Here is a 21,137-nt window from a genome sequence, read left to right as displayed (position 1 = left end):
AAACAAAATTCTGAAACAGCCAAAATAAAATGATAAAAAAATGAAGAAATCCAACGCACATGCGCAAATTATGTAGCATTTTTCACTTTCTCAGATTAAAAACCTATTACCTATTTATTCGTCTTTTCATTATAAATCTCTGATTTAGCTTACCTAAAAAATTACCAGGATTGTCAATGGAATTATTTTACATTTTACAAAGAAAAACTAAGAAATTTGTTCAAAACGTGTATGTGATATTATTTGGATTCGAATTTAATTACTTGTATAATATGGAGGTGAAATCATATTGATCGACTTTTTATTTATATAAACTACGTAGTGAGGATTATGCATATTCTTGGAAATACAGGAAAAATCCTCTTTCCTAAGAGGAAGAAGAGATAAATATGTTTACTAAATATGGCCCTTAATGCTTTATATTTCCTAGGCACCAGAACTATATGTATGTTATGTTCTAACCACATTTTTGCAACAAACAAATCATTTTTACCTTTTTTAAGACCTTCATAGCAAAAACTCTATTCATGTTATGTCCAGAACACTTTCTAACTTGAAAAACCTGAGAAAAAAGAAGGAATAAATTGCTAAGAATTCAAGTAATTGTTGAGAGATACTCAATGATCAAATTAGATGATGGAAGAACTAGTACCAAAAACGCCATGTCCTTACCTTTCCATAACCACCTTTGCCTAGAACTTTCAACAATTCGAAGCTTTCTGGCCCAACTTTCTCATCTTTAGGGTTGACATTTTCTTCTGATATAGCTACTGTTTCGACATCGTTACCATACATTCTTAAATTGATGATAAAAAGTGAGAAAATTGAGAATATTAAAGAGCGTCGTTTTGAAAACTCCGAAAACATCGAATTAAAAGGCTTAAATTCCACAATGCGTTTGAGGAATATTTTTTACCTTTCGTCATTATCCATCGGCTCGTCGATACACTCACCCTAAAAGTAAATAACTAGTTAGAAATATTTTAGAAAAAACACTTTTTAAATGTGAAATAATAAGATAATAAAGCGAAAATGCCGGCAATAAGTTTGGAAGAAACAGCGCAAAACACTCCAAACACGAACTTCATCATTCATTCGAACTTTTTTCACCTCAAATTCGTCGTCACTGGACAATTTATCTTCATCTCCGGCATCATTGATATCCAAGGGAAACACTTCGGCCATTTTCCTTTGGTTAAGACATACAATCGGTTAAAAATTTGTCGAAAATTACGGTAAAAATCAGTAAAATTGAGAGAAAACCCGAATATTTGGACGAAACAATGAGCTCATGAGCCCAGAGACGCCCGCGATTGGTCAGCAGCCTACTATCACGTGATCTCCAAGGTCAGGTCAAACACGGTAGTCCAAGCACAGGGAGCCCAATTTAGATAAAAGTAAATGTGGAAATTAGGATAGGAAAATTAGACCTATAATTCCATAATTCGGAGTTTCGCTCTACTGTCGATTCTGGATATCGCTCACTCACCATATCGCTAATTGAGCGACCACAACCCACAAAATCAGTCTAGCTGAAAATATAATCTGAAGAATTGAATTATTACTCATTATTTTTTATTCGAGGACAAGATAATGTCCTCCGTAATACAAAAGAGCCGAAGAAATCGATAAAAAATTGCCCTAGAACATTTTTTTAAACTAGCCGTCGAAATATAAACGCAGGCTATATTTTAACCTGTGGTTTTTAACCCTGCGGATAGACTAGGTACCAGACACCATATTAATCAATATTGACGAAGTCCGAAAACAGAAATTTAATTCGAGAAATTTCCTTTTATCGCTGTAAATTTCTATACATTTCTCGTGATTAGGGGCGTAATTTCTCGTGATTTGGTTGACGTCACGATCGGGTTTTTTATCGCTTTTCGTTTCATTTAGGGCAAGAAGTCCTTTGGTACGCGAAGTGTCGATGTTAAAATATTTGGCTCGACCCAGAAATCTTAGTGTTGGTGTACTCATTGGTGCTTCCGCCATAGCTGCGTATTTTGGTAAGTAGAAAAAGCCCTTTCTAGCTACATAAACACGATTTAAATCTCTAGGAAATCAACATTGAATATTAACCCGACAACCATAATACGTATTGTGGTCATTTGTACGCCCTTAAAATAAATTCTCTCGACGCAAATATAAGTTCTTAATCCTAGTCAACTACAATGCACTTGTATTGAAGTTATTGTAGCATATCCACACTTCCATCTCTTTCTCCAATTCTCACTGTTTCCATCGATCTATTCAATCAACCATGAAACCTTATACTAATCCATCCCCTTCATTCGTCCATCCATTATCTATCCATACATCCTTTCTTCACTCCACCTACCCTGGCACCCATTCTATAAATTTGTGCATTCAATTTTTATTTACTAATTTCTCTTAGTGTCATTCAAATCTCATATCTGCTCAACAAGAATGCATACCAAAGCAAGGGGAATGATCTATCCAAACACTGACATCAAAAGATTTCCTGTCCCAGATGAATTTGTCCCATGGCATGTGTGTTATTCAGACTACAAACCTGTAGGATACACCTCCAAGCACATCTTATCTGGTCCAGTATATGCCGACCCTGACATAAGGTATTACTCATTCTATAAATCATAAACTTTAAGACTCCTTGAAGTAATAGTACACCTACCTGGGGGTCAGAACGATGAAAAATATTAACATTAAGCGAATGCAATCTCGCAATTTTTCAGTTGTCTATAAAAGTTTCTAAAAAATTGGCATGTATTTAAAAAGTAGCTTTTATTTATCTAATAAATTATGCACAACTATGTTTCTGAGTCACTAGGTATTGGCCTCTTCACAAAATGTTTTAGGAAAATAGAAATACCAAATTACATTCATATCTTGTAGAATGACCTCGACAGTCTATCATCAGTCTTCCTTAGCTTCTTCCTTTGTGTATATACAAAAGGATCAGAATTTCTGCATATGGCTGTATATAATTATATACATATATATATATATATATATATATATATACTTTAATTTGATATGAAGTAAAAGCTTAATTAATTGATAAATTAATTAATTTATATATTTATTTATTTATTCATTAATGAATAAATAAATACAAATAGATCATACATGTTCTGAGGCAGGGCTTCAGTGCTTTGTCATTCAGCACGTTGAAGGACTAGGGAGACAACAATTAGATTTACACTTTAAACAAATTGATTTTCATGAGCGAGGATCGTCTGGGTTGTAAGAGCACTGAAGAGCTGACATAATTCCTGTGGTAATATGTTCCAGATTTGCCCTAATCATGAATGATTTCTGATATGATGAGGTTTTACAAAAGGGTTGGTGGAATTTGGTGCCACTGTCACTGGTATTGTTCCTTGTTAACTTGATAGAGCAAGGGACAGATGGTAATGCTTTAGGATCGAGCTCTGTTAAGCCTGTAATTATAGCTTTCATTTCTGATATGTTGAGGTGCTTCACGATTATTTCGCCTACGCATCATTTCGCCTACCGAAGTTCGCCTACGCTTTATTCGTTTCGCCTACCAAAGTTTACTTAGCTATAATTACACTGTTTCTTTTCGATTTCCGAATAAATGTTTGTTTGTTCACACTATCTTTAGGAGGGGTTTTAATGAAATATTATGAGAGAAACATAAGAGAACGTCGAGAATGACTACAAGACTTCGTGACAACAAACCCGTGACTAACAACAGTGTACTTCGATCGACAACTCGTGCTCGTCAAACCATTAGATTTTCGAATAAATCTTTGTTCCCTCACCAAAATCTTTATCAAAAACACGAATATCTTATCTTTAGGAAGGTTTTTAACGAAATATCTAGGAGAGAAACATAAGAGAACGTCGCGAATGACTACAAGACTTCGTGACAACAAAATAGTTCGATCGACAACTCGTGCTTACATTCCATTCATTATTATACACAGGCAGTCGATAATCAACTCAATTTGTAATAACTAACCAATTTTATTATCGAAGATTCTTTACAAAATTTTGATTATTGACATTTATCAAATGTATTAAGTTTATTTCTAAAATATTCCTTATATAGATATAATATCTATATGGGTTTATTGACTTCTAGAGGGGCCATTCAGGGCAGAGCAGGCTTTCAACAGTTGGACCGCTGATTTTTCATTACTTTCAAATTTCTCCCATAAGTCAAATATTTTCCTTTGTAGATTTCGATACTTTCTCTTTTGAATTCGCTTGAGCTTGCCACTGCTGATCAACTTGACGCTGAGTTCACATACCCTAGCTTCGTTATGGAGTAGCTCAACTAACTCATAAAAGGGAAGGTGACTTCTCCCGGCCCGCCGGTTCAAAGCATGATGCCATCCTTCAAGGTCATTATTGGTCCTAATAGGCTGACCAAAAACACTCCACTCTTTGGGTTCGTGGATGGTCGAAGATATCCACTGATCGTCCACATACTGGCATAGTTCTTGTAGGGTTCTTCCGTTAGCTTGCGTCTGCAGTCTATAAAACTGGCGAGGAATCTCGTTATGGGGCAGGAAAGGAAGGGCCATGATCTTTTTCAAGTACTTGTAGATAAGTTCGTTTTGCTGGTATGCGGGCTGAAGACCAAGTTCTTGTATCTGTAAAAACAAAAGAATAATAAGTAAATCTATCTCAAAAATATCGCATTACTATGATTTCACTTTTACCTTTCTCCATATAGCCTGCGTCCAGTGGAACGCACATCCTTGAAGCTCTACTTCTGGTAAAACAATCTTCAGGGCTGCCCATACTGCTTTTTCAAAATCTAGTGTAACTTTTCGTACAGATGGCTCCTGTGGCAAAAGGCCGATAATTTCTTGTAAAACCTACAATAAAAAAAGAAATATGTTTAGTTCGAGTCAATCATTGACGATATTTGTCATGTTTGTGTTTCACAATCTGATATACCTTTTTGTAATCCTTCTTCTTCTTTCCCGACATAACAACAAAAACCAGGGGAAGCTGTTTTGCGTTGTCGCCGGATTTGACGAAGGCATTTATGGATAGGAGCTGAGTGAATGGCCGACAATAGGTTAACAACGCATTGAAATCTGCCTATTGAAATCAAGCAGAGGTTGAGTCACACCTTTAACGAGTCTTACAGGATTGTTCTCACAAACAATAAGACGTTCGCGTCTGTCTTGTAGTCATTCGCGACGTTCTCTTATGTTTCTCTCCTAGATATTTCGTTAAAAACCTTCCTAAAGATAAGATATTCGTGTTTTTGATAAAGATTTTGGTGAGGGAACAAAGATTTATTCGAAAATCTAATGGTTTGACGAGCACGAGTTGTCGATCGAAGTACACTGTTGTTAGTCACGGGTTTGTTGTCACGAAGTCTTGTAGTCATTCTCGACGTTCTCTTATGTTTCTCTCATAATATTTCATTAAAACCCCTCCTAAAGATAGTGTGAACAAACAAACATTTATTCGGAAATCGAAAAGAAACAGTGTAATTATAGCTAAGTAAACTTTGGTAGGCGAAACGAATAAAGCGTAGGCGAACTTCGGTAGGCGAAATGATGCGTAGGCGAAATAATCGGATACCGTTGAGGTTTTACAAAAGGGTTGGTGGAATTTGGTGCCACTGTTATTGTTATTGTTCCTTGTTGATTTGATAAAGCAAGGAACAGATGGCAATGCTTTAGGATCGGGCTTTGTTAAGCCTGTAATAGCTTTGAAAAAGAATACCATGTCCAGATACCCATCCTAGTAACACAGGGAAAGAAGGTTTGCTCTTATCAACCTTTCCTCCCTGGCAACTGATTTCCCAAAGATATGGAAGATTCAGGATAAATTTAGTTGCCCTTCTTTGAACTTGTTGGGAGCGTTGTATCAGTTCCACTGTTTGAGGGGCCCCATACGTGTGTAGCGTAACCCAGGTAGGGGGGGGGGGGGGGGGGTACCATGGTCAGGCAGAGTGTGCATCTAGTTGGTAGTGACAAGATATTTCTAACCGAGCGACGTACATACCCCAAGAGCTGTATAGCTTTCACATTCTGTGTGAGGACTTGTCTTTTCCTCAATAAGTTGACGGAAATCCAAACTCTAAGGTCACCTTCATTGCATTGTTCAACAACGGAGGACCCCATAGAATATGGATAAAATATTTTGTTCCTTCTCTGGCTTAATGTTTGTGCCTTGCATTTCTTTACATTGAATATAAGGCCAGATATTGTTGACCAATTACAAAGCCCATCAAGGTCTTTCTGCAAGAGTAGAGTCAGTGGGTCTTGAAATATGTTTGAAAAGCTAACTTGGTGTCATCGACCTAAGCTGCTACATTACAGGATGATATTGATTCATGGATCCTTGTGGGACACCAGAGGTTACTGGTAGGAGAGTAGAAATAGCAGCAAGCAAGGTAACTTGTCGTTTACGACCACTCACTGACGGGTAAGACTGGAACCAGCATTGATTTTTTTTCAAAACCTAAAACCCCATAGCCTCCCCCCTAAGCACCTGCCCAAACGTTAATTTTGATGATTTTCTTTTTCCTATTTTTGATATATTATAGCTTATGTGAAATATATTGAAGGTGGAAATAAAATTGATATGTCACAGGATGCGAAACTGATGCAAAGATTGGAATTTGCCACAAACATAATACAATTAAATACACAATATACAAAGCTAAGGGCGGCCGGAGAAGAAAACAGGGCAATAGCCCCAATTGAAATTCAACTACTTACGTTAATTAAGAAAATATAAAATATGTCTGTTTAAGGCCCAGGTAAAATGCCGCACCCCACATGAGCCGAACCCAAAGCGGAACGTACAGTCCAAAAAATAATGCTTTTCGGTTCAACCTGCCGTGAAGCATGGTGCCTGACCCAATATTTAAAGCAATGTGGGAGGTTATTCCATAACTTAACAGATCTAGGAAAATAGTAGTTAGTAAAATAATTCTGAGAGTGTTTAAAATGAAAACGGAAGTTTGCGGGATCGTATTTACGAGTAGCATAACTACTTGTTTGAGGAAGAAAAAAGCGTTCAAAATTAGCGGAAATAAGCCCAACCTTAAATTTAAACAAGAGTACTAAGTCATGTTTATCTCTGCGGAATTCTAGAGGAAGTAAGTTTAGCTGTATCAGCCTGTCTATGTACGTTACTTCTTTTACTGGATAATTAAGTATAAATTTAGTTACACAACGTTGAATATTCTCTAGTAGACTGCGATATTTTTTGTTATAGGGTGACCACAAACAAGAAGCATATTCTAAAGTAGATCTAACTAATGCAGTGTACAATAGTTTACGTGTTGATATGTCTCTAATGTCACTGCCACAAACACGCTTGATAAGTCCAAGAACTTTGTTGCCCTTAGTGCACAGTCTCTTGATATGTGTTGCCCACGACAACTGATGAGTGACGGTCACACCAAGATTGAAAGTTTCAGTAGCAGATACCAAGGCTTCCCAGCAAGCTGGTAGTTATGTTTAGGCCCCTGACAAGATCTTCTTTTAGTCATATGTAAGACTTTACATTTGGTAGTATTAAACTTCATGCCATGATCAGTGCTCCATTGCTCATGCGGAACTCATGCTGTCAATAGGGCGGTAAAGCTTACTATCATCAGCAAACAAGGATTTCAAACAAGGATTTCCTCAAGAGAACGGAAATCTTTTTGTTTTGGCACCCCAGATTGCTATGTTCAAGCAATGTTTATAGTATGGTCTGTGTGTGTTTGTGTGAGTGGTTAATGAGTATATGTAATAGGACTCCATGCTGTCCAATTAAGAAATAATTGGATGAGGAAAATTCTGAGGACTGACAAAATAGGATGAGGCCATAGGCCGAGTCCAATTTGGCAGTCAGAGGAATTTTTTTAGTCTATATAATTATTTCTTGATTGGGGAGCATGAAATCCCATTACCTATTAATTATTATAGCTGCTGAATTAATCCCATATCAACAAGACCTGTCCAATTAAGAAAATAATTGGACAGTTACCTATATGGGATTAATGAGAAGTATAATTAAGGGTAGTTAAAATGAAGTAGCTCTCAAAGCCTTGTTTATATTAGCTTGGTAAAGATATGGGCAATCATTTCAGAACTGCAGATATAAACTTTTTGTTCAGTCATTTTTTTGGGAATTCTCTCTGCAATCATCAGTTTCTATTGACGTTTCGACCATACTTTGTGGATCCTCTTCAGAATCTGGTGCTGCTAAATATTTTTTCCAGTATTGCAGTCGTCAGCTCAAGATTATATAGCACAAGTGTTAAGTGGAATTTTTTGCTATGAATAGATCTCAATGTCTCTATTTTCTCTAAGAATTTCCTGTTGTCAATGTTTCTCTCCCGAGATATTATCTTGCTCTCATCCCATTTGATCTTATGATTACATTCTGGTCAAGTTTGGCAAAACTGAATATCAGGTATGTTCGTTGAAAATTTTCAAAAATACCCCCAAAAGATACTGAAATCCTTTAAAAAGGGCGTGCTTGGACAGTATTTAGCACCTAATAGATACCTTAAAAGATACCAAGATATGCTGAAGATACCAAAAAATGGCTGATTTTTACCCCTAAGAGATACATCGAGCATACCCGATACTTTTACCTTGGAGTCACTCGGCAGGCTGCCGTCACCCGGCCTGTGTCCCATTCTTCTTTTTGCATATTTGGAATAATTTATATCTTACTATTGTTCTCTGTTAGCAAAACAGTTGCCAACCCACCACTAAAATTTAATGAACTTGACAAAGCCTATAACGTGGATAGAAGAAGTTATACTGGAGAATATGAAATAAATGATGGGTTTCCAAGGTATGTCAGCTAATATATGCATGTGCTTGTCTGTCTATTTTCTTGCTTTATTTGTTTTACTGATCTTGCTTGTTTATTTTATTTTTTGTCTCTTCATTTGCTTTCTTATTGTTTACAATTTTTCTTTCTTGTGTTTTGGTTTGTTCTCTTGCGTATGCTTGCTTGCTTGCTTGCTTACTCGTTTATTTGCTTGTTTATTTTCTTTTTCATGACTTCTTCATACCCATAAGTAAAATACATACCTACAGAACACAATTAGCTTCAAAAGACTCTTTCTACATTTCCAAAATAAGAACTAATTAAAATTTAATATCCGTTACGTCGGTGCCATTACTTGGAACAAGATCAAAGATGAATTAAACAGAACTAAACGTTCAAATTTTAAAAAACTAATAATAGATCAAATTTTAAAAACTTACTAGTTACTCTGATGCACTTTACTCTTCGCCGTTGGTTTCTTCCTTCTTTTCCTTTATGGTTTTCTCTTTCTTTATTTATGTAATTTTTTTTTTACTCCAATCTAATTACATTTGTTTTTGGATTTTCCCATTTCTATACTTCTTCTTGTAACAATTATCAAACAGTACCAAATGACCAATTTGCTACCTAACTTGATTAGCATTGCTATTTTTAGGTAGCAAATGGTTCCTCAAATTTTTATCGTAATCTTCAAAATATTTAACAAGCAATTTGCAAATCAGAGGGCACAAATAAAGTTCTATTCTTAAGTTCTATTCGCTTGCTTATTTATTACTTGTTTGCTTTTCACTTTTGCAAGTAGTTTTACTTTCAACTGTTCCATGAGTTTGTAACATTATACACCCGGCCAGGCCACAGGAAAGGTTGCTGAAATTTCAAACAGGCCTGTTGGTTTAAATTCACACAGCTCCACCACCCTACCATCTTATGTTCTTATATTTATTGTATAAATACAATGGCCTCTTCATTGGATGCATGAAGATAATTCCAGCACCCCCACCCCCACCCCCCCCCCACCCTACCCTGCACTTACAGATGTAAAACAACCAGCCCATTTATAATCCATTTGATAAAAACTTTTTGCTTAATAGGAACCCTAGAGGAAGGACAGGTGTGGTAGGACGTGGATTTCTAGGAAGATGGGGACCAAATCACGCAGCAGATCCTGTTGTTACAAGGCAGGTATTCTTTATGGAAAACATTGCCTTTTTTCTTTTAAGACCACACCGCTCCCTTGAGTATTATTTTTTATTTGTTTACATAAAATTCTCAATGAAATTCAAACACAGAAAAATCATTTTCAAGGGAATGAAATTAACGTGATCTAAAATGGAAAAAGTTGCGGTTATAAATTTTAATTATTATACATTTTACTCGCTATCTACCTTCTGATTGGCGGAAAGTCCCCAGCCAATCCCATATATCGTGTAAACTTGACATGATATCACTGTCTTGGTTTTACTGTAGATATTTAATTCATAATCATGTCAAGGTCAGAAAGGAGATTGAAATACGTTTGCTATCTTTTCAAAAGAAGAATAAAACTTTAATAACATAATAAACAATTATTGATGAATCCTTAACTTATTTTCATATATTTTATGAAGAATTCCTAGATTATGTCTGAATTAAAAATTTTGCGTTTTTTCACGTTATTGTTTTTCCAGTATATAAAATGTATAATAAAGCAATTATTGAATTAGGTTATCGCATAATATCGTAAATATCAAGACCGAGGCCGTGGAACAAAATACACTTTACTTCAATACCATAGCGAAAATATTTTTGAAATATACTTTTTGCGCGAACAACAACAGTACCGAAAATTAGTGTATCTATTAAATATATGTCTAATAGAAGAATATACCATAATGTACTTTTTTGCTCGAGCAACAACAGGACAAAAAATTAGCACGTCGCTTCGCAATTAGTGCGATATCGGGTCTACGTGCAATTCCCTCGTCAGCCAATGAATTTACTTGAATCTTATTGCTCATTTTCAATTCTTTTTTGAGGTCTTTCTTTCCAGATTTATATATTTTGTTTGAAAATACTTTCAGGTTTGTTTCGTTCTTTAGTTCACATGGTAATGAATTAAAAAGTTTAGCTGATGAGTCTTGAAAAATTCCTGCTATTAATGGAACAGTAAGTTGGACTGATGAGCTAGACCTCAATGTTCTGATGTTTCCTTTTTGTTCTAACTTAACGTAAGATGGCCATTTTGTATCGCAGATGGCTTTGTGAGCCGTTCTTAATAGGTGGAACTCAGGCCTTTCTTTCACTGGAAGCCATCTTAATTTCAAAATTTCTTTCTCTTTGCTGTATTTGTTGTATATAATGCTAGCTGCACAGTTTTGTACTCATAATTTTGATGTAAGATGTTGAGGCAGTGGAGCATGATAGTATCGTTGTAGTCAATCTTTTACATAATAAGTGGCTCTACTAGTTGCTTTTTTACTGACGGACGTGCAAAGTGTCTTAATTTTTTCAATGTACAAATGACTGAATAGCATGAAGATACTGTTTTCTTAACACGTTCTGACCACTTTAAATTGTCTTGTATCCACATACCCAAAAATTTTGTACAATTCACTCTTTCAAGATCTTGTTGTCCAACTTTAATTTCTGGAGATTGTTGCGAAAGATGTTGGATTCTTGACATTTGATCAGTAGTAAGTAGCATCTGTTTGGTCTTTTTACCATTTAGCAGAAGATTGGAGTTAGTAGACCATTTCAGTACTAATAACAGTGTCTATTATGTCATTTAATTTTTTAGTTGCAGAATCAATTTCTTTAGGTGGACAATGCGTTATAAAAGCTGTGTCATTTGTATATAGAAATGAAGCACAGTCATGCCATTCTTTAAGATCGTTTATATAAAGGCTGAATAATACCGGTGCTAATATGGAACCTTGTGGTACACCGAAGGTGGCATCAATTAACTCAGAACGTTTATCGTTCACTTGCACAAATTGTCGTCTCTCACTGAGATAACTCACGATCCAATATAGAAAATCCTTAGAGAAACTCATTTTATTCAATTTTATTAAGATGGTCTTATAGCCAACTGTATCAAAAGCCTTGAAGAAATCAGCAAAAATAGCCAAGGTCAGCTCACCTTTGTCATAGCCTGTATGATATCATCTCTAAATCTTAGTAAAGTGGCGGTAGTAGAATGTCCCTTTCTATTTAACAATTAGACTACGAGGTCGAGTTTTCTATGAGTCAATAGATAGTCGATGAGGCGCGTAGCGCCGAATCGACTATTTCACTCAAAGAAAACGAGAACGAGTAGTCTAATTGTTTTAGCATAAACCTACTAGCTAATATTATAGTATATACTGTACAAAGCGACGGTCAACCGCCGGCACCGTTTTCATTCACATTTGCGAACTCGTCTCGAAGTATTAACGTAAAGCTTAAACTTGTTCTATTTCTATAGATTTGTGTTTCTATTATTACTGTCAAAACTCTCTTTCCGATATATTTTACCTTATCAGTTCTTGGGATCATCTTTTTAAATTAATGAATGATAAACTGAAATAGTTTATTTACAAATACTTTGTTGTCAGATCATTCATCCTTTTAAAATGCCATCATTATCTCAGTAGTCAGTTGTTTGTCCGTCGTAAGTTTGCGCATGAAAATCTCAGTGAAATCTGACGGCCGCTTTTTCGCGTTAAAATTGCCACAATTCTTCAGTTTTTGTTTATCTGTACCGTCCAAAACCTCAATTCCTTTCCTTGATACAGTCTTGTCTTTTCTACAATCGATTTTTAAAGATTTTTTTTAAAGAACAAGCAGAGATTTGGACGAAACTTGACCATGCACTTGTGTATTATTCGCTACTCGTTACCTATCACAGGATAGATAGTGAGTACGTTAGCCAATCAGATTGCAGGATTCGTGATAGTATGCTAGTAGGTTTATGCTAAATCCTGATATTTTCTCATTCAGTACGTTATACTCATTCATGTGTTCTATCGTCTGATTAAGTACTAGTCTTTCATATATCTTCGAACGTACTGGTAGTATGGCTACTGGTTTGTAGTCATCACAGGATTTAGGCCTATCAACTTTAGGTATAGGTGATATCCTCGACTGTTTCCATGTTTTTGGAAAAGTGTTTTGTTCAATGCATTCATTAATGATGTGCGTGACAGGTGAGGTGATATAATCTGTCACTAGTTTAATATACTTGGCAGGAATTAAATAAGGTCCTGTTGCACAGTCAGTTTTTATGTTTCTTAGTTGACTTTCTACTTTCTTGTAGGTTACTTTACGTAGTTTAAAGACGTTGTTCTGTGTTGTTGGTAGCGATTCAATGTATTTTTCAAGTTGATCCAATGAAGTGGGCGTTGCTCCAAGTATTCTTTGTGCTGTAGTTGAAAAGTGGATGTTTAAATCTGTAGGATCAGCACTTATTGACTTCGTGCAATGTTTCAGAATACGATGGATCGTACGCCATAGTTCTTTTGGCTTGTTAGATGAGAGTGCTTTTTGATAGAAGACTCGCTTAGCTTACTTTATTTTGATTTTTACTAAGTTTCTGAATTTGTCCCACACCTCTTTTGTCTTTGTCTTTTGTGTGTGCTTGATATCTTAAGTTGTTTCTTTGTGACTGTAGTTCTTGAATATCATCAGTTTCTAACCATGGTGTATGAGAAGGTGTGATTTTGACCCTTTTCAAAGGTGCATGTTGATCGAGAGATGATGTGAATAGAATTGGATAGGCTAATTTTTTCATCGACATCATTTGTACTATATACGTTACTAAATGGTAGAGTGGAGAAGTCCTTGAATAAACCTTTGTGAATCAAATTTCTTCTCGATTCTGATCATCTTATGACGAGGTTGGAATCTTTTAACACGGACATTCATGCAAACATTTGGAGCATCATGGTCACTTACTGTTGGACAAGGAAGAACATCTGTGTAAGTTATTGAAGCTGGCATATTTGATATGATGTGATCGATTAATGTTCGTGACTTTAGATGTTATACGTGTAGGTTTGGTAACATGATGGCACAGATTGAAGGAGTCTAACATGCTTTTATACTGTGTAACTCTTGGTGAATGACTATCCATCAAATCAATGTTGAAATCATCCATTACAAGGACAACTCCATCCCATTCAGTTGTTATGTGGGTTGTTATATGATGTTTTCAAATTTATTCATCCATGTTTTAAAATCAAGCATTCTCTCTTATCGATACACAGTTCCTAAAAGCAATTTGTTATGTAGGTTGATATCAGGATTTTTTTCAGCAATATTAGTGTCAAAATTGTGTTCATTATCAGCAAACAGTGAAATAATGTCATCTTGACTACATCTTCGAGGGGAAGTTTACTGAATATGCATTTCAAGCAAGTAAAACTATGTTAAATGTTATTAACCTGTAAGCATTTTGCGTGATATAAGCCCTTACAAACTTCACATATGCAGCGTTTGTTGTTAATTTTGAGTTTGATCTTCCATTGTTATATTGATTACCGCTGTACATAATATGAGAAAGATCGCGTCAGATACCGCCCGCTACAATGAGCGCGCAATGCCTTAGGCCTAACAGTTGCTCGACGATCACGCGAGAGGAAAAAATAAGCGCGCTCTGACTTAGACCTAACGGGCTACCACAGGTATACCAGCAATCAGAGCGCACGTACTATCCTGGCTATATAATAATTTATATTAAATATCTTTTGGACTTAGATATCTCACACATACTTGCCAACAAATTTATGAAAATTTTCGCGGTATATTAATCAAATTTGGCATTTCGCCTAAAAGCTATACTTAGGTCTAAGCATATCTTTTCAGGTATCATGGTTTTGGCGTTTGCTTGGAAAAAAACTATAAAAAGTATGGAAAACAGCGAGTGGACTGCCAATCTCACATAGAATTACTGCGGGATTTTGAGCTTTGTTTCTCTGTCATGCGGGGGGCCCAGATAATACATATATCATGTCAAGTTTAAACTTATTTATAGTAACGCCGCTCTGCGATATTAAGGTAGTTCCCTTATTTTTCTGCGCGTGCAACTAAAACCATAGAACTAACAAAGTTTAGGTATTTTTCTTTCAGAAACTAAATAAGAAACATGTTCAAAAGCAATTTTAGCTTTTTTCTTTATTTGAGTAGAGAAATTGCGATTTTTATCTGACTCGCCCCATTCTCCACCCTGAAAAGTGTCAGTTTTCGACTATTCTCGACTTTCACATCCCCATAATGCCTTGCGTTTTTGGGGAGTAACCAATCAAAAGACTGTCCCAAATTGAAAGGTTTCTTAATTGAATTTATACTATACCTGCTTTTATCTGTACAATACTGATTATCAGTTTATTCCAAGTTATTTTGCGTGTACAGATCATGAAGAGTTTTGGTCTTACAGAAAATGTATTGACTTACGAAAAAATGTTTAAAATTTACCTTAAACGTCCTTAAGCTTCTATCTTTTTCTGTTTTTTACTTCTTCATTTTATCTTTGGATACCAAACAAAGTATTTTCAACATTGTCTGATCAGCCTTCAGCAAAATAAGTGGGTTTTTACCCTCTGGTTACCCCCCAAAGACGCAAAGGATTATGGGGATGTGAAAGTAGAGAATTTTGAGAAGTTTTTTTCAATATCAATAACATGACCATCAAAAATCCTCGATTCTGATTGGTTGGCTACTAGGTGATTTTTCCCAAATCTTAGCCGAAGGCCCGCGCGAGCGGACCACCATACTTATGTGACCAAGTGGATGTTGAACCTCAAGAATGATGAAAGTCATTGCAGGTCTTTTCCAAGATAGGTCCCAAGAAAATAAGTGAAACTAAAACTAAAACTTGAACTAAACAATATCACAACTAAACAGCACAAAATCTGGAGCAGAACTGATTTATTTTTCAAATTACGAATACTGTTGCGTGATCACTTACATCATCATTCCAAATATGGCTAGTACAAACGTAACGCAACAAACTCGAATAAACCTTCAACCAGTATGTTTTCAACCAGTTTGTTTTCAACCAGTTTTCAACTTGGTTACCCTTAATAAAATTTTTCTCGACGAATCGACAAAACTTTCTCTCAAAATTTTTAATATTTCTATAGATATCCTTAATTCATTTTAATGCTGGAGGAATATAACAAGGAGAGCATATTACGACAAATATGCGTCCTTTATTTAGCTTTGTAAATCTTTAACAATTCGGTTGATTTTAACCAACTATCGTATGTTTTTCGTTCAAGTGCAGCTTTGTTCGCCTCCTATCGCATGGTCCCATCGGCAAACCAAAGAAGACTTTCATTCAATAATTTTATATCTTTCTACAGATAATTTATTTAATTATTGAATGAAATATAAATTTACACCCAATATTCAACTGTTTATTAAGCGGTTCGTGCAAGTATGATTATAAAAATGAGCTAAATTTGTGTTGTTGAGAGATGTTATTGTATAAAGACCTAGACAAAACATTTACAAATGCCAATTTACTGACAAAGAAATTCGTCATTTTGTATTTTGCATTGCATTTTGCATTTTTTTTCTATATTTCTGTCTCAGTCGGTTCTTGTCAAGTTTAACTAAATGTAAACTTTGTTTTTGGAAAACTTTTGTTTTTCGTGATCAGTTCCGTATTATATCTTTGTCACACATGAAAACAGATGAAAACTGGTAAAATCGTATCTCAAAATCTAGTAAGCTTAAGTTTTCAAGCTTCTTGAAAAGTAGTTAAGGCTTATATGGAAGAAATAAAAACATATTAATGAAGAATTAGGATAAGAAAGCTATTTTTTAACTGATGCTCATTTGGTTTTAACGTTCAGGGTCTTATTTCTTAAGTTTAGTTAGTGAATGATCCCCAGCCAATTTTCTCTCGGTTGCTACCAAAGCATTTATTTTTTTATTTTCATGCGGTAAAAATACATTTCATATAAAAACAGGTAAAATTTCACTAAACTTGATATTGTATCCGCTTTTAGACAGTGCCTAAATATATATTAAGTACGTTTTGTTATATGAAAGTACTTTTAACTGTGAATAAAGGTTCTTGATTACAGCTTCTGGTTGCTACCGCATTTCATTACCATATTTAGGGTGCATCTAGCGAAAAAGCGAGAATGGTGAACCCATCTTTAAATTGCAGTTTTTAAATGTCCATAACATAAGTAATGCCCATGCAAAGTTTCAGGATAAACTTATTGGCGAAATAACTGCCATCCTCTGACCTATGCAGGCTCACTTTTTGCAAATAACTGCCTAAAGATCATAACTATCGACCGCTGATAAATCGCTGGCGCATGCTATTATAGCTAGAAGTATCTGTAGGTTCTCGACCAATTAGAATTCAGATAGCGAGTACAATGTATAATAATGTGAATTATCAAGATAATACAGCCTTGGTCTTGATATTTTAAGATAACATACTCAACATCATCCAATAATTGTTTATTACGTACATCAATTAGTTAACGATAAGTAACCAGCACTTCATGTTTTTCAGATGGAAGCACACAACTGAGGAGAAAAAATTCTACAAAAATGACAAGCCAGTTCTTGAATTTGTAGCGATCAAAAGAAAAGATTGCGGACAATGGGCCATACCTGGGGTAAGTAAGGTATAATCTTTGAAAACGTTTTCTTTGACCAGATGTAGGTTGCTGCCTATTAGGTCAATGCTATGACATGCTGTATTATTGAAATGATTGAAACCGTTTTTGTATGAGTGGGAAACAATACGGCAAATTCCTAGGCATTCTTTAAGCCTTACACTCTCTTACCGTAAATGCTTGTTGTGAACGGATAAATTACTGGAAGACGATGGGAAGCCATTTCAGTCTATTAGCATACCGTGTATGGGCATTACGTCAGTATCAAAATATGTTTTCCACTTAGGTGGCATGGGTGAGGTGCGCTGATAATGCGTCATCTTTTGAGGATGTTCAAGCCCTGCTGACGCCACTAGTGAAATGCGTTTGTTTGATGTGTTCTTCTTCACCTTGCCACGAAGGTTTTTCTCGTTGTGCATAAAATAGTGAATGTAGTGGTAGTGAGTGTGAGTGAAAAAAGACCCACATCAGCGAAAGCTGCCAAAATAATCAGCCTGATAATGACGATTATTATTATTATTATTATTGTTGTTGTTGTTGTTGTTATTATTATTATTATGAATATTATTATTATTATTATTATGAATATTATTATTATTATTATTACTACTACTACTACTACTACTACTACTATTACTATTATTATTACTTGTACCAAAAACCGCTCTAAAATCGAATGGCTTTCTAACTATCTAGCTATTTAGAATTATAAAATGTGTATTTTCATAGGGAATGGTCGACCCTGGAGACACCGTTTCAAACACTCTAAAGAAAGAATTCGGCGAAGAAGCGTTAAATTCGGTGGTTGCTTCGGAGGAAGAAAAGAAAAAGTTACAAGCTGTCTTGACTAAACTATTCAAATCTGGCGTTGAGGTACAGCCCTAATTTTTAACTTCTTATCACCGCGTTTTAATCAATCATTCTTAAATGTTTATCACTTAATCACAAAATATAGTTAATATATTTTCTATAGTTTATGCTTTAAAGTGTATATGACACGAAAACATTCCATCATTTAAAATGTATAGTTTGTTAGTAATAATGAATATATCGTAACAAAATTTGTTTCAAAAGCTTATTTCTTGAGATATTTGCGAAAGTTAATCCCAATTTGTGACGTCATTTTGTTGACACGTACTCTAGATTCAGTAGTAATGTACTAAATATAAATTGTAATTCATATAAATTAACAACAAAAGACATATTTTAGTCAGCTTCATTTGATAGCTTACGTAGTACTCTTCCAATGTTGGGAAATTGAAAAGTGTACTACTTGAAATTAAGATTCTATGTTCAAACATATTTCGTGTATTTGCAACTAAATCTGGAGACTTGTAAACAAAATGACGTCACAACTCGTGCTAAAATTTTTTGAATTTCTAGAGAAATACGTTTTTGGAACAAATTTAACCGTGATATTCTTATTAATGCCAATAAACTACACATTCTTAACATTAAAATTTTTTCGTGTCATATACACTTTAAGTTCCTTAAATTTGGATGCGCGCGCAGCCTTGAGAAAACGGTCTATTACCACTGATGACTAATGACAAAGAGAAATAAAACGATGGTTGCTGTTAGGAGGAACTGTGTGCATATTTTAAAATAATAAACAAGAAAAGTATCGAAAGCTACGAAATGGAATAAGACAACTTTAGCCAAAGTAACCCCCTAAGCACGAAATCATCCAAGTCAACCTGTTGTAAGGTAATTGTGTTTTTTTTTTCAAAGAGTTGCACGAGACCGTAGGTCGGTTTATTAATAATGTACATGAAAAACATTACAGAAGTGAAGAAATATGCCAATCTGACGACGTGTGCATTTTATTGAACTCATACTATTTTATGAAAATCGTTCGTTATAACAAACTATATTCAAAGCGATTTTGATTTCATGAATTCAAAGATTCTTTTAAACCAAAATGTGGTAATATGTCTATTGTAAAAAGTTGTTTACTGTCAAGTAAATCTGAATTACTATCACGAAGCGTGGACGTTTGGATTGGCCGACTTTGCAGACTTTGAGCTACTACTGGGATAATTAAAAACTGACATTTGCTGAGCGTTATCAGGAAACATTTAGTTGCTTTTCGGATCTCGTAGACCAAAATGTTGTGAAAGTATTTACCACATCATGCTTAATAGTCTTGCTGATAGTCTTTTCTTTTTTTTTTTTTTTTTTTTTTTTTTTTTTTTTTTTTGTTTGTTTGTTTGTTTTTGTTTTTGTTTTACTTTAGTATAGAAATGCTCGAGTATTTTGTTTAGATCGCGGGATGGCTCATTTTCTTCGATTCACGTCGTTCTTTTCTTTTCTTCGCATCATTTCTTTCATACATTCAGCTAAAACAACGAACTTTTACTTATGTTTTCTTTCTTTGAGCTGCTTTTTTAGTTCTTTGATAGTAAACTCCGTTAAATCTTTGCTTACTTCCAGGTTCCTGCCATGTGATGTCTATCATATTATATACACATCCCCAGCTTGAAAACTGTATCAATAAAGCCCCGTCCACACGCATCCGGAAATTTTTGTACCCGCAAATTTTTTTTGCGGATAAGGGTTGCGTCCACACGTGTCCGGAAATTTTTGTATTCGTATCCGCAAATTTTCGAAAACGGTCTCTCCAGAGTGGAAATTTTCGAATACGCTGACGTAAACACGATTTTGCGCATGCTCAATTAGAAAAACGTTCCGTCAAAGGGACTAGGCACTAGCGTGCATCAGTAAAAACGATTCGAAAACGATTCGAATACGCTGCGTGTGGACGCGAACATTTTCGTATCCACAAACATAACATAAACCTGTATCCTCTAATTACTCATCCACGAGCACTCATATCTTTGAAAGGGGTGTTTGCATGAATAAGTTTATATGTCGTATCATCATCTTTGTTTTTATTCTTTGAAAAATATTTACCTTATATTTATACAATTTCACTGATAGCCTGTGCTATCCACTTGTGTTGAAACCGATAACTGAAAGAGAACTTGTGAGCTTATGATGGTTACTGCAAGATGGTTTGTTTTGAATGTCAGTACAAGGAAAATACTAAAATCATGATTCAGACAAATATGGAGGTAAAATATTAAAACCTCCACGGCGTTCGGAAAGATTGAGAGCGATCAAGTGGGAAAAATTCTAAGCAGTAACTGCGTAATATAAAGCTAACTTTAAAGTAGTTTCGATTTTAAGTGGGTTATTCGCGTGAATAGCTCAATGATTATGCAAAAACAGTCTTTTTGGTGAGTCTGTTGTTTCAAGTTACGAGTTTCTCTTAAGCTATGATCTACTGACAATGAAAAAATCTTAGTTAGATAATGAGAGGAGTTGTAAGCTAACTTTGTATTTCTACTTCGTACGCCTCACTTTAAAAAATGTTTTCTCCAAAATGTGGATAGTACGAGCTGTAGAAATTTCACTACCATTTAGATAAAGCTCTGGTCTATTGATGTAGGAAGTTTAAAGAAAAAACTTGGAGCCGATTTGAAGAAAACGGCGTAAATGTGATTTTTAGCAAAACTCTCATTTTTGAGGTTTACAACGACAATTAGTAAAAAAACATTTATTCAATGAGTTTTTAATTAAGATTTGATGCTGATTTTTCGTAAGGCTCATCCGCAATACTTGGAAATGGGTATGTGAAAACTTCAAGGCAATCCATTCAATGGTAATGTTTCTAAAGCGCGATGTTTCATATGCTTCAAATTTTGGATAGAATTTTCAAGCAGCGTCATAACTTCTTTTCTGCCCAAGACTTTCCATCCAAGTTTATACACAGGCTAC

General features: G+C 35.1%; 3 protein-coding genes across 4 annotated transcripts in view; 1 reads left to right on the top strand and 2 right to left on the bottom strand.

Moving 5' to 3' along the window:
* The window catches only part of LOC116291028 (ribosomal protein S6 kinase beta-1), a 31,270-nt gene extending 29,949 nt beyond the window's left edge, over nucleotides 1-1,321 (bottom strand). Inside the window, exons 1-4 of the mRNA XM_031698151.2 lie at nucleotides 1,111-1,321; nucleotides 917-954; nucleotides 673-796; nucleotides 494-562 (exon numbers count right to left, since the gene is read on the bottom strand). Of these exons, the coding sequence (XP_031554011.1) occupies nucleotides 494-562; nucleotides 673-796; nucleotides 917-954; nucleotides 1,111-1,185 (306 nt within the window). The 5' untranslated portion in view covers nucleotides 1,186-1,321. The remainder of the gene's footprint in view (nucleotides 1-493; nucleotides 563-672; nucleotides 797-916; nucleotides 955-1,110) is intronic.
* Nucleotides 1,322-1,743: 422 nt separating this feature from the next.
* LOC116291026 (ADP-ribose pyrophosphatase) overlaps nucleotides 1,744-21,137 on the top strand; it is a 28,127-nt gene continuing 8,733 nt past the window's right edge. The window contains exons 1-6 of one of the 2 annotated variants that reach the window (XM_089029114.1): nucleotides 1,744-2,009; nucleotides 2,399-2,597; nucleotides 8,674-8,781; nucleotides 9,852-9,938; nucleotides 17,252-17,357; nucleotides 18,087-18,230. In XM_089029114.1, coding sequence (XP_088885240.1) covers nucleotides 1,931-2,009; nucleotides 2,399-2,597; nucleotides 8,674-8,781; nucleotides 9,852-9,938; nucleotides 17,252-17,357; nucleotides 18,087-18,230 — 723 coding nt within the window. In that variant the 5' untranslated portion in view covers nucleotides 1,744-1,930. Of the gene's footprint in view, nucleotides 2,010-2,398; nucleotides 2,598-6,176; nucleotides 8,392-8,673; nucleotides 8,782-9,851; nucleotides 9,939-17,251; nucleotides 17,358-18,086; nucleotides 18,231-21,137 lie in introns of those variants that run through there. The other variant, XM_089029115.1, reaches the window with a different exon arrangement.
* On the bottom strand, nucleotides 3,956-5,386 carry LOC148911527 (uncharacterized). Its single transcript, XM_089029116.1, has 3 exons — nucleotides 4,918-5,386; nucleotides 4,677-4,835; nucleotides 3,956-4,607 (listed from the first exon to the last, which is right to left on the bottom strand). The coding sequence occupies exons 1-3, from the start codon at nucleotides 4,948-4,950 to the stop codon at nucleotides 4,080-4,082; spliced, it is 720 nt and encodes a 239-aa protein (XP_088885242.1). The 5' UTR covers nucleotides 4,951-5,386; the 3' UTR covers nucleotides 3,956-4,079.

The sequence above is a fragment of the Actinia tenebrosa genome, unplaced genomic scaffold (genome assembly GCF_029948245.1).
Source record: "Actinia tenebrosa isolate PJP-AT-01 unplaced genomic scaffold, QUT_ActTen_1.0 PGA_scaffold13__45_contigs__length_12533684, whole genome shotgun sequence".
Lineage (NCBI taxonomy): Eukaryota > Metazoa > Cnidaria > Anthozoa > Actiniaria > Actiniidae > Actinia > Actinia tenebrosa.
This window is presented reverse-complemented; position numbering and strand designations above follow the sequence as displayed.